The sequence below is a fragment of the Coloeus monedula genome (genome assembly GCF_965178545.1).
Source record: "Coloeus monedula genome assembly, chromosome: 1".
NCBI classification, from domain to species: domain Eukaryota; kingdom Metazoa; phylum Chordata; class Aves; order Passeriformes; family Corvidae; genus Coloeus; species Coloeus monedula.
Window position 1 is genome coordinate 83,965,811 of NC_138781.1, and position 14,069 is coordinate 83,979,879.

The 14,069-nt window shown below is 36.0% G+C and overlaps 1 protein-coding gene across 1 annotated transcript in view; it reads left to right on the plus strand.

Moving 5' to 3' along the window:
- Positions 1–857: 857 nt before the first annotated feature.
- The window catches only part of DNAH5 (dynein axonemal heavy chain 5), a gene marked incomplete at both ends in the record, with an annotated part of 113,823 nt that continues 100,611 nt past the window's right edge, over positions 858–14,069 (plus strand). Inside the window, 10 exons of the mRNA XM_082303292.1 lie at positions 858–914; positions 5,242–5,376; positions 7,158–7,242; positions 7,689–7,852; positions 8,295–8,507; positions 9,049–9,186; positions 9,770–9,946; positions 10,719–10,832; positions 12,767–12,874; positions 13,578–13,700. Of these exons, the coding sequence (XP_082159418.1) occupies positions 858–914; positions 5,242–5,376; positions 7,158–7,242; positions 7,689–7,852; positions 8,295–8,507; positions 9,049–9,186; positions 9,770–9,946; positions 10,719–10,832; positions 12,767–12,874; positions 13,578–13,700 (1,314 nt within the window). The remainder of the gene's footprint in view (positions 915–5,241; positions 5,377–7,157; positions 7,243–7,688; positions 7,853–8,294; positions 8,508–9,048; positions 9,187–9,769; positions 9,947–10,718; positions 10,833–12,766; positions 12,875–13,577; positions 13,701–14,069) is intronic.

A 14,069-nucleotide genomic window follows, 5' to 3' on the forward strand; every position in this document is an offset into this window, starting at 1 on the left:
GCAGAAATATTTAGGGATATTTTCAGCCAGAAATAGCTGTAAAAATGTCTGTTTTCTTGTTCCAAATACTGGATAATTAGATTGTTTTTCTTGGCATTTTCAAGAGGACATTGGATTATATTCAGTCACTGAAGTGGAAAAAATTAAGGCTCTTTTAGGAAGAAAAAAACCTAATATTTCTTGCTGAAGAAAAATTGCTGTATTAAGCAGCCACTGTAGAACTGAAAAATAAGTGTGACTGAATGTACTTGTATAAAAAATATGAATAGAAAACTCAGTAATTTACAAGTCTGTAGGTAAAAGATATTTGAAAGTTGCTTGACTGTAGTTGCTGTATATTTAAGCAGTCACCTGTGGCAAGGAAACAAAGATGCCTGTTGACATGAGGATTGCTTCAGAAGGCTAAACACAAATCAGAGAAGTAGTTATAAAATTGACTTCTGCAAATAGTTATGTTGCCCTTGAGTATGAGGAATTGTATCCAGCCGTGTTTGTATGTAAACAGTATCACCCTAACAACACTGTGGTTGGTAGCAGTAACTTTCAAGGCCTAATCTATAAGCAGTAAACTCTGGTGGCTAGAGACCTCTTGTTTCTGTGGCAGTGCAATTTAATTTTCAAGCAATTTGTATGCATGCTAGAACTGAATTTTAAATACAGAAATAAGGTTTATAGTTGCCTGTTTTTTTAGGTCCTTACTCTATTTTCTAGAGTTGGCGTTCCTAGTGAAAAGGAATGAAACAAATGCAAACAAAAGGTTGGGGGGAAGAGTGCAAAATGATGAATGTAGGAGCTTTCTCCATGGTTTAGGGCTTGTTCCTGAAAAACAGTACTTGATGCTTGTATTGAATAGTACAATGTTTAGAGCTGGAAGAAAGCAACTTTGGAAACGGAGCATTGGCAGAGTGATAAAGGTAAGGAAAACTGAATTTTGAACTTGGTTTTGGCTGATAATTATATAATTTGAATAAAGGTGTGTATTGAGGGGGGACGGCATAGAAAAATGTGTGTTCTAAAATAGGTATAAGTGGATGATGTTGGTTGCACAATTTGTTTTGAAAGGCAAATTTGCATTGGAGGTGTTTATGCATTTGGCTAGTGGTACTTGTATCTTGTCCAGATTGTTGCAATGGTCTGGTAATGGTCTAATTTCACAAATGCTACATTAGTACATTGAAGAGTTTGATGTTAGATCTGGCAACAAAACAAAGGTGGACTCTGCTACCAAGGAAAATAGAAATGTGACTTCACTTTTCCCATACTTCTAAGTTGGGAATAGAATTTTGAAGGCAATATTTACCATTGAGAAACAACAATAGAATATAGAAGTCATTAAGATATTTAGACTAATTTTAAAAGCTGGTTATTTAAGCGTACTGTTCCTGAGTTAATGCAGTGTGATAACACACGTGCTGAGCTCTGATACTCGAGATTTAAGAGTTAGCTAAGGGGACTGCCCTAATTCTTTAGGGTTTGTATTTTTTTGGAAAGAGGAAATTAAAACATTGAAACTTGAAAATTGAAAACTCAGGGTGCTTGAAAATGTGTAAAATAGTTTGCAGTTTACTTTTGCACGGAAATTCATCAGCAAGGATTTTGTAATATAAAACATATTAGCAAGTTAAAGGAGCTACAAAGGAATTCCATGTAGGTTAAATAAATTTTGGATAAGACAGTAAATTAACAATAGAACCATTCTCACTTTTTGACTCTTTCACTATTGAACTTTCCAGTAAAGCCTTTCTCATCCATAAGACTGATTTCAGCATGTCCAAATTCAGTGATGCACAGTATTCTGACAACAAAATGCGTCGTTTTCTGGATAAAGAGCGTTCAGAACAAGTTTTATCTTGTGTACATATGACTTGCATACTAAATAACATTCTTGCTAATTCTATTCAGGGCGTCTGCACCAGCAGCTACAGTCTGTAACAGAGAAGCTGGCATTAGTCAATAGCTGGCTTCTGAGCCTGTTGTTTCAAAAAAAGAATCCCTGGAATCTCTGACTTGTGCTATTTTAGTACCTTCTGCTTAAATATATATACTGTGTACCAGCTAGGAAACTTCTTTTAAATTTTAATCGAATCTCCATTTATTTCTTCAGACTGATGGTGAGATGTTTATGGGTTTAGGTATGTGTGAAGATAGATTTAGGAATCTCTCCCTTTTCTTCAGGAGATGATGTCTATTGAAATCAGTTTCCTGTGCCAAATTGTTAGTATTTAGGTATTAGGAATTTTAAGGTTTTATGTAAACATAAAACAAGCTGCTTGTTATAACTGGACTAACCATCAGAAAAGGACTTTTCAGTTAAGTAGTTTAGCTTTGGATATTCATCTGTTGTGGAACTCTGTCATACGACCTTTCTTACCATCGTAACCAAGAGTGGTAAAAGAAACTAAAACTAAACTTGGCTGTTTTACCTGTGTTGTTCTTCACATGAAAAACTGAGCTGAAGCTGTACCATAAAAAACTTGGACAATCATTCCAGGTATTTAAGTGACACAGAGTTTATATCTTGTAAATACTGCTCCTTCTGAATCTTCCTACATCATGGGGCCATTAGGAAGAGGCTTTGATGTATGACCTTGATCAGAGTTGCTGCTGCTATTTTTCAGGATTTGCATGTCAGTGTTACTGCATGGAACAGCGATTTGTCTCTTACCTACATAAATGATAGCATGTGTGTTTCAACATCCTTCCATATTCAAACCTTACCCTTTCAGTGCTCTAATTTTGAATTACACAGAGCTGTCTATTCTTGGGTAATTTTTTTGTAGAGATGCTATTTAGACCTATGTACTTCTGTAGTGAATCCTGCAGGATATAAAATTACAAAATCTCTTAGGCCGTGACCACAATGCTGGTTGAAGTGAGATGTGAGGGTAGCTAAAGGGGAAAGGGAAGAATGAGAGGTAGAAAGCTCAGCATTTTCTTGTAATTAACTCTCTGAGTTTCCTAATTCCAAGTAAAGAATATCTTAAAAATTTATTCTTCTAGTAGCATGCAAATGGAAGCTCAGAACCTAGACTGGAAGACAGTTTCCAGTGAAGCTTCTTAGTGTTTTTAAATACGTAAGTTAGTGACTTGCTATTAAAAGCACTGAAGTTAGGTTTCTTCTACTTTTCTGTGTACAACCTAATCCTAAAAGTGAGGTAGAAGTCTTTTCTAATGACTGCAACAACTAATGTGTGAGTTTGTGAGAGCAACACTTCATTTGGGGAGGAAGTTTGTAGACATGGTAACTCATCAAAATATAGAAGCATGACAGCTTGAATTTCATTGAGTGTTCTAGGATTGCAGCAACTATCAGGAAAAAAAATGTATGGAACTTGCGTTAGTTATAGAGATATCCAACATATCAATGAAAATGCCTTTCAGTGTGATGTGATAAATACAAGTCAATGTCCTAATCTTGATAAAACTATAGCTTTACCATTTAGTTAATAGTTTCCTGTTTCTCTAGGTATGGTTCATTAAGTAATTTAAGTTAATTTTTTGATACCTTAATGAACACTCTTGTTACTGGACTTAGACATCAAATAATTCCCCAATGCTGTATGAACAGCTATGCACAATAGCTTGTATATGTGTTATAGGGTTTGAGACACAGCACTTAAAAAAATTTAAAAACTGGAAACAAACATCAGGGCATGATTGCTCAGTTTGAGAAGAAGGTGCTCATGATTTCAGTCTACACAAACAGCAACTTGTAGAAGAAATGAAGGCTATGAACTTGTCAAGAGCATCTGTATAGGTGGAGCTGGTGACTAACAACCAGTGTAAGATGTAGTCTTGTATAGCAAAATATCTGGAGTTCTATGTTGGAAACACTGGCAGAATACAAAAGTAGTCTCTCTGTAGTTTAGGTAAAACAAAAGGCTTCTTGCTGTAATAAATAGAAACTAATTGGTAGAGTATTGGTTGTATTTTTTCTTTTTTTTGTTAAAGATGCCCTATCAGTCTGTTCAAATTACTGGAACAGTAGTTTCGAGGACTCTAGTGTTATCAACTAGTGTGAATGAAGCTGATTCAGACAAGGTGGTTGCTTTTTGCATGTCTAACTAGGAGGAAAAGTTCTGCTCATGTTTAAAAATATTTAGGAAAAGCCAATCCTGTCATGACACTTCACTCAGGAAACTGGAGACCATGTTAGGGTATGAGAAAGGTAAAATAGCATAAAGTACGTGTACTACTTAATCTGCTACTGTACTCTTCAGACACATCTGTGTAAAGAATAGGATTTGTATGTTTGTCTTTTATATGGAAAAATATTTCTAATGCATCCAGCATTTATGAAGGCATGGTAGTAGTTACAAGTTACCAAATATTTGAAAATTCCTTTAGAAAGTAGGAAAGATATTTACATAAGTGTATAAAGTATATTATGCAGGTCCTTTTGGCTCTGCAAAAGCTTGTGGATAAATCACTTATGCATACTTTATAAAGTTACTAGTTTTCTCCTAATCACTGGGGAAATAAGGATTGAATTTACCACCAATGAAACATTATTCTAAATTTCTTTTGAAAATGAAATGATATTGAATCTTGTAATCTGCAACCACAATAAAACCTGTAACTATTCCAGAAGGCTATTTTGTCTATAATGTAATGAGGTGTGTTACATATGGGAATTCAATTTAATTAGAAGAGTAGGCTTACTGCTTGAAGAATGGTATAATAGCTATAGTTAAGCACATTTGTAAACACTTGTGTACCTTGAGGCTTGTGGTTTGTTTTACTTCTCATTATATTAAAGAGATAATGTATAAAACCCTAGCTTCCTCCAGCAGTATCTGTCTTTATTAGAGAATGCTTACAATATCTTCCATGAATAACAAAGATCAGTCAGAATCCTGACTTGACTTGATGATCATACGTGACTAGACTGAAAAGCTGAGACAAAGGACTTAGGGAGTTGAAGATAACTTGCAGAATAATGGAGCTGTACATGCAAAATACATTTTTTTTCTACAAAACCTTTCAACAAATTAGCCTTCTGTACAACATTATTTATGATAGAAATGTTGTGATAAATCTGAAAAGAGAACACCAGAAACAAACTGTAAAATTATAACAAAGGCCACTTCTAAAATTTTTATTTGAGTGTCATAAAAGCATAAATCACAAGTGTGGAAGAATGTAATAGCCTTTACTTTTTAAAATAAATAAAATTTTTTTTGTTTTTGTTTTCAAATTAGATAGTGAATTTTTCATTGTCCACTTTGTGTTTTATAACAGCAAAAGCTCAAGGAAGAGAGGGAGGCTAAACGTGCTCATCTGGATGGCAGGCATGATTACTTACTGGATATCATTGCCTCTTGTGTGAATCTGGACAAAACAGAAGTAGAAGATGCTATTCTTGATGGTAACCAGGTAATCTGATGAATTTGAGAGTGAAGCTCATAGTATACTTTGTAACTAATATTACCATTACAATTCTTGGTGAGATAGTTGGCAGACTTCATGTCTGAGATTACTCAAGTCTTCTCCTCAAAAAAATATTTTTCAGCATGTTTTAATTAAGTTGAATGAAAGTGTCCTTAATTCCAGGACCTATTGTAACAATATTGATTTTTAAAGTGATTAAAATTTCTCCTTTACAGTGGTTATAGATAATATGGTAAAACCTGTGACTGTATTTCATAGTGAAACCACAGTGTGAAGTCTTCCAGTCCTTGAGTATGCGACACATAGAGGTTCAAGAATCCACAGCAGGTCCCACAATGTTTTTTCTGTAAGGCTACCACCAGTGTTTGTGAGACTACATTGAGACCTAGTTTAGCAAATTAAAATAGGTAGAAACTACTTGACAAAATAGAATGGCTTATGTGATCTGACTGACAGCATGAGGGCTAATTTATATATTGAGATATTGAAAAATATAACTTTTTAAAAATATCACTTTTTTCCAGGTAGACAGAAATAAATCTTCTTTTACTTCCTGACACTAAAGTAAACATGGCTGTGTTTGGGTTCTTTTGGTTTGTTTTCTCTCATATTCTCTTTCCATCTGTGTGCCTTCAATTTATGCATTCCCATTTCAGTGCTAATATTGTTGAGAAACTGAAGAAAGATCAGTGGAAGACCAGTAAGAGAGAGAGAGGGACACAGGGCACGAGAAGTATGAGATGAGGGAGAAGGTTGAGTGGCAGTCAAATAGTAGCCTCCAGTTGCATGAAGAGTGGTTGCAAACATGACAGAGCTGAACTACTCTGTGTTTGCAGATGAAAACTCCAAAGACAAAGCCACATCTGCAAAATTGCCACCAATGGCCACCCTTCTTCATCGGAAGGGTAATGCAGCATGGGAATATGTTACTTCAAGTCACTTGTGGAATTTCTGTCCTTGGGCTTTTTGAGACTCAGCCTAGGAAAAGCTCTAGATTATCTGAGCTGTTGTTGGTGATACAGAAGGCTGGCCTCAAGGCCTCCCAGAGGTCCCTTCCAACATTTCTGTGACTTTGGATGATAGCAAATGCACTGTGCAGAACACTGCCATGCACATTAAAAAGCGGAATTTGTTTCAGCCTTTGTGCATTCTATCTCTAAATGGGTTTCCTGGCAAACTATACAGCCTGAGAATAGCTGTCAGATGAGGAAAATATTGGCAATGGCTGTACTTGGAAAGAAAAAAGTGTAAGAGTTGTTTTGACCTCATCTTGGAGGGCTCAGCCAAGGTTTTCTGGAATAGAAGTTTGTTATCTTGGTGTAACTGAGGCTTGTTATTGATGGAAGAGGGATAATTGTGGCTTTCTTCCTGCTACTGGTGATCTTTTAGCCTTTTATTCTGCACGGGGAAGCACAAATGGTACCAGCTAATGTTTCTGAAAATAAACTTGAAGGAGCCTTTTCTGCTACAGATAGCTATGTAGTTAGAGACTACATGAAAGAGTGACTCACATCTAGAAAAATAATGGGTTAGGCCAGACTTTCAAGTACTGAGACATGGATCAGCATACAAGCATAAAGCAACTCAGTTTCTTCCTCAGCCTGTATGGCCTATACAAGAGACTTGTGGACTGCACTACCAATACATGCTTCAGTGATGTTTAATGGCAGCCTTGAACTGATGGAGAACTGTGAAATCAAATCAGTGATGTATCCTAATGATTAAATATCTTAATGTGTCAATGATCTTAACATGGTTTCAAACAGATAGAGCGCATTGACAGATTCTTGGCCCCTGGAGGTCTGCGTCATCTGATGTTCTACTATCAGGATGTGGAGGTAATGGATACAGGTAAAGCAACTTAAATTCTCCTGCAACATCTTATAGTTGTGCTAAGCAAATGTGCAAGGAAAAAGCAATAGTCCACTACATTTTCTGTTTTTTCTTTAATTTTCTTTTTCAAGTATTAGGGCAGTATCTACAACTGCATGATAGAGCCATATAAAAGGGCCTTAAGCCTGAACCATTATTTAGAAGGAATAGAAAAACAAGTAAATGCATAGAAATGAAAGGCTTTTGATGCAAGAATGGCAAAACTAGATGAAATATTTCTTACTGTGCCATGAAGAGACTGAATGCTGCATATTTTCTGTGGATAGTTCCGTGAGGTGCCTCCAGGATACTGGGAGATGAGATACTCAGAGATGCACAAATAGTGATTGAACTGTTTGTGCAGAAAACTTTTCTTTGAAAAATAATCAACGGGTCTTAATTGTCTCTTTTGTTTGAATCTGTAGAGTACTTTGGCCTTCCAGGAACAGGAATGAACACTCATTTGACCAAGAAGAAGAAACTTAAAGTATTTGTGACAGAGGGAAAAGGAGTTGCTTTAACTGGTGTATGTGTTTTCTTCATTAGATCTAATTTTTCTAAACCCATCACAACTGAGAATATCTATCAGGTAAGTCAGTGACTGCTCACCTCTGTACAGAATCTTGTGTAAAATTCATTTTTACCATGGGGTATTTGCTCTCAGCATATAATTTGACAGCTCTTGACGTGGAGGAATGAATAAAAGGACACAGATGGATTAAATTAAACAGGACAAAAAGGGAGTGGAATGGAAAAACAGACATTATCTTGTGGCAGCAACTTGAAGTATATCATAGATATGAAAAAATGATGCTAAGGAAGAAAATTTAAGACAATCCATAATGACAATATGTCAAAATTAGTCAATACCTAAATACTAAGGTGTTAAATTTCAATAAAATCTAGAAAATTAATTAGTAAAACAAAAATTATTAAATACTTTATATTTATTATATACTTTTGTATATGTAAACTGTATATAATTAAGTTTTCACTGGCCAAAGACCCCTTGTATTGTGTCTCTTTTACAGGAAGTAAATTTTAGTATGATGGATATAGGTCGAGATGGCTTATTAAGAAGTGTTGAGCAGTTGATATCAGAAATCTTCATTCCAGCCTTGCAGACTATGGACCATGGCTGGATTGCACCTCAACAAGTTCCCAATATTAAGCAGGACTTCCTTCGTGCCCTTGAAGCATTTGTTAGTGTCCTATCAGGAACTCAGCAAAGTCTGTTGGAAAAGGTAGTATGTTCATATGGTAAATAGAAAGTGAGCCAGCTGTAGAATGTCTCTATCTCTGAAGCTTTTGAATTAACTGCTGTTGTAGATTACTCATAAACATTGCTTTTGTTAAACTGGAGAATAACCCATCACTTCTGTTTGCTGTCATCAGTACCTTGTTATACTTTATTCTGTGGTTTTAACAATTCTGTACGTGCTTCTGTTCTTGTTTATTCTGGGGCAGTTCTTTAGACCTATCAGCTTATTGACACTCCAATGGCTTTGGTCACTCTTAAATATGGAATTTTTAATGTATGACAGACTGTTGCTTTAACTATTTGTTTCTACTCAGCTTTTGTGAAAGAAAGGGCACAGCTGCCTGGCTGGTGAATCCTCCAGATTCTGGAGTCCAGTGCTGGCTCAAACCAGTTTAATTTAGTCTGAGCTGGGGATAGGAAGTGAGATACCCCACGTAGGGCAAACAGTTAGTCTATAGAGTTCCTAGATTATTTGTCATGAACATTCAGCATTTCTTTGTTTTTTTTTTTCACTTGTGTTTTAGGTCAGCCTGAAGAAATGTGAAACATATGACCTAAAAACTCTAAGAGGACCTTCTGATTACTTGATGGCTGCTAACAGCATAGATGCTCTTGAAAAAATAGAAGTCTGCATTAAAGAATGGACCAAACAAATTGAACAGGTGATCCATGGGACAAATATGAAATATGACATCTGCACCTTGGGAGATGAGTTTAATCCTGTTGGTGTTATATCTACCTTTCTATAAATTTAGATGAGTTCAATCTCTTTATTTTAAAGTACTGTTGGTATGTTTTTTGTGCTTTTGCTTCTCAATGCGAATATTATTGAGAGTTTTTTCTATCCACTAGTAAATATAGGATACACAGTTTGAGAAGATTAGTCCCCTGTCTTTGATAATCATCTCTTGTTAAAGTACAAAACAGTTAGTGGTTCCCAGTGGATTTAATGAAAACAAAAAGAGCACAGTGAGTGAACACTATTCTCAGTACACATTTGTACTTTGAAACATGCTTTGCAGGTTATTTGCATAAAATGTAACTGTCTGTAACAGTGCTCACGGAACAGAAGGAACAGTATCTCTTCTTTAACTTTGAAATAAAAGGACCAAGAAATCATATGAGGTGGAGGCTAAGTTAGGTAATTTATCAGGAGAGGTTAATACCAGGTGTTAAATGTAGAATTAATCCATGTTATCTCTGCAGATATTAACACCACTCACTAATATTACTGTATGATGAAAGGTTCTTGCAGAAAACGACCAGTTGAGAAAAGAAGCAGATGACCTTGGACCACGAGTAGAGCTTGACTACTGGAAAAATAAATTGTCAAAATTCTACTATCTTATGGAGCAGCTGAAGAGCCCAGATGTGAAGGCAGTGCTGGGAGTACTCACTGCTGCTAAATCCAAACTGCTGAAGGTTTTTATTTTAAATTATGATGGATACAAAGAATAGAAATGCTCTTTATATCCAAGCTCATTTTGATAATGTATGTAACAGTGCTGGTGGGGAAAACATTGAAAAATTTTTGGCTTTTGTTTTCTTTTTCCTTCTCTATTCCTTAGCTTGAGTAGATAAAGTTTTAATCTAGTTCAATTTATTGAAAAAGACTGGGAATCCCCTCAGTCTAAAGCCTAACAATGTACTGCATTCACACGGCTCAAGAGAAATAAATACTTAAAAATATTTGAAAAGTTGATTATTAAATCAGAATATTGAATTAATGAACTGGATATTTAATGACGAAAAAACCCAATCCCCCCATGTTTTAGGCCTCCTCTTTATGTTGTTACAGTGCCTGTCAAAATTGTTTGTGGGATCATAACTTCTTACATTGGCATAACAAATTTAAAGTCCCATCACCAACAGAAAAATAATTAAATTAAACAAAAAATCTTGTCTCATCTAAATGAGATGTGGAACAAATACATAGTTATATATCCATCATTCATATATTTTAGAGCAGCTTGACTGGACACTGGCTGTTGAGCTGAGTGGTCTAAACTGTACGTTCACAGTCAAGTTACTGAAACAACAACAGGACCTCATCTTGGGTGAACACATACAATTCCAAAGTAACAGATCTGTGCTTTCAAATGTGTTTAGAAGCTAATGACCAACCAGAATGATTTCAAAACATTTTTTTCTGAAATGCATGGTTTTATTTGTTTTTTCAACCTTCTGCTCTTAGAAGTGGCGAGCATTGGATATTCGCATCACAGACGCAGCAAATGAAGCTAAAGATAATGTGAAGTATCTATATTCTCTGGAAAAACATTATGATCCATTATACAATAATGATCCCGTAAGCAAAACTTTCATATTCTTAACATAAATGTCTTGAGACAAGCAACATGAATATATTCTCTAGGATTGGTTTGGAAATGAAATAGAGAAAATTTTACATATGCAACTCCAGTTTGAGATTTTGTGCAGTTGTGGTAAAAGTGGCTTAATGGGAATCTGGCTACAGAATAAAGTACTTGTTATTTTCTTACCATGGTATCTGTAAAGCTTTTGATATGATGAAGAAACTGGATTCTATGCTATGGGAGAAAGTAAATTCCTTATAATTAAAAAAAAAAAAGGAAAAAAGGAAGAAAAAAGAAGTAAACCTAGTGCTATGCTAAAGACAAAATTTGATCTTTTGTCTTTTTGTTGGTGGCCAGGTCATGGTTAGACTAACATTTATAGGGCAATTTTCAGCTTCTTGGGTTGGGAAAGGATAAATAGGAATATGTAAATATTAAGACATAATTATAAATCACCTGCTCATACCGTAGTATGAGAATGCATAGGATGATGCAAGCATAACAAGTAATAAACAAAACCAGCCACCCCAAAGTACAGGATTGGATGAAAGAGTCTCCTTCTCCCATTATCTGCTAAAATAGGTGGCAAATCATTGCTTTTATTAAAACTGGTTTTGCAACTGACTGTATGTGTCTTGCTAGTCAAAGAAATACGACTAGTAGCCACGAAGACTCAAAACTTTGACCCATCCTAGCTTCCTCTCTCTCCCCTGAAATTTTTCCTAAAACCAAATTGCTTCCAAACAGTGCTCTGGGCAACCATGTTTGTTTGCGTTTACTGGGTGATATTAGAGCAGTGTGTTCTTTCAGTGTTTCCAGTCTGCTATTTGAGTTTCTCTATTGAAAGGTTGGCATGATACCCATAAAAACAGAGTAAAAGTGACTATGCTTGCTACTGGCACTGTGCAGAGTCTGTTGAATTGGCCTGCTTTGTGCTTCCAATGAGGGTTTTCACCAACAAGAAAGTGGTCCCCGCTTTGGATGTCTAGTTTTGCAATGGTGTAGCACTTGGGATGAAAGCCATAGAGGCATGGAGTGTACAGCCTTTCCCTTATTGATATTTACCTGTACAGTTTTGAGAATGAGTTTGTCAACAGAGTAAAACTGTTATTGCTTTGGAAATTTGGATGTGACAAAGAGCTGTCTGCAAAATCTTTGTCTGATCTGGATTGAAGGAATACTATGCTTTTGAAATTATACTTTTCTTAAAAGTATTTAGTAAAAGGCATTTCTCTTGTACACAAAACTTACTGAAGACCATGGGGGTGCGGAGAATTAAAATGGTGTGATGGTGTGACCTTGGCTATGCATCAAGCATTCTCTCAACCCCCATCCTCAACAGGATGAGATGAGAATATAGTATGAAAAAGCTGATGTATCTTTTCAAGACAGGAACACCACTTATTTTAATCATGGGCAAAACAGACTTAACTTGGGGAAAAATGTCTTTATTACAGTGAAAATACATTTGGGTAGTGACAAACAAAATTAGAAATTAAGACCGCATCTCTGCACCACCAGGCTCAGTTTCACCCCTCCAATCTCACTTCCTCTTCCTCCTCTCTCCAAGTGGCGAAGGGGTTCTCTTTATATGCAAGCTTACATCAGGTTTAGCAACTGAGCATATAAACATACTATTTGTGAAAAAAATAGTTCTTTTGAAGAGGCCTTTGCTTCTACCAAATGTCACTTACTGATCTAAATTCTTCCACGCAAGACTCTAGTGAAATTTTTTCCCCAAAATTAAATTGAACAGCTTGGGGAATTATGTAGGACAGGCAGCTCTGCAGGAGAGGCCCAGGTAGACAGGGACAGAACCATTCTGAAGACCATGTTCATAATTCTCCTGCATTCACTACTTAGGTGTTGTGCTAATGTGTGGTAACAGAGGTACAGAGCAGAGTTCAGACTGTGTGTTTCTTTCTAGGTATCCATGCTGGATGCTATTCCAGGACTCATAAATGCAATTAAAATGATTCAGAGTATCTCTCAGTATTACAACACTTCTGAAAAAATCTCCTCACTCTTTGTGAAGGTTGGTACTCAGTGGGAAAGGAAATCTTACCAGATTGTTTTCTGTGTTGTTCTTGAGTACAAGAGAAACACAAAGGAACCAAGCAATCGGAGAGGCAGCACTTCGGTCACTTTAATTCTGCTTTTTGAATGTATAGAGAATTGGAAATAGTGATAAACTACTTCAAATTTAGGACTTATTTTACTGCCTGTTATTTGGAGTTGTAGGAATATTTTCAGACTTAAATCTCACCCCTGATGTGAATAGAGTAACTTTTCTTTACGAGTTTTGCCTGTTATGAATGGGGTTTTTTGTACCTTAAATTCATATTGCCCTTAAACCTCCATGTTTGTATAAAGAAGGAAATGGAGCTGGAAGGACAATCTATTTTTTAATATATGTACTCTTGTGGGCTCTTGAGTTTATCTTTGTCTTCAGAAGAGACATAGTCTTATGACTTTGGTCGTAAGATGCTATTTCAAGGCTGGTACAAGATGTGTGGGTTTAGGATGAGCATAGTTAATCAACAACAGTTTTGTTATGTCATGTTCTGGAGGCTGGCTGCTGCAAGGAGGACAAGCTGTCGATGTGGCTGGTATTTGGTATTGCTATTTTTCAGGCTTTAGGCTAGTGGAGTCAGAGGAGTGGGATGAGACTGAGGGAATGGCAAGACCTGCTTCGTCTTGAAATGCTGTTTTATTCACAAAATTAAAACTGCTTTTAGGTGACCAATCAGATGATCACAGCATGTAAATCTTACATTGCAAACAATGGCACAGCCACCATCTGGAATCAACCGCAGGAGAGAGTTATGGAAAAGCTGCAAGCAGCTATTAGACTTAAACAGGTAGGTGGGGAGAATGTATGGAAAACAGATTATAAGGTGATATTTAGGAGGGCAGGAACAGGAAAACTTTATTTTATATGAGAAAGCAATATTATAGTGAAGAGAAATGAAGCAACAGAAAAATATCCTTTGGAACTGGAATGCTTGTATTAGAGCTAACAAGGAATTAGCTAACAACAGACAAGTCTGTTGTCTGTTGATCTTCTGGAAACAGAATTTTGATGCTTAGTCAATCTTAACGATGCTTATAAGAAAATTGCTTGGATTTTCATGCCTGTGTTTCTCTAGGTAGTTTCTTCTCACATGATGTGGAGGGATATGCAATAGAAATTAAAAGAAGGAGAGTTACTGAACTGGATATATTTCAAA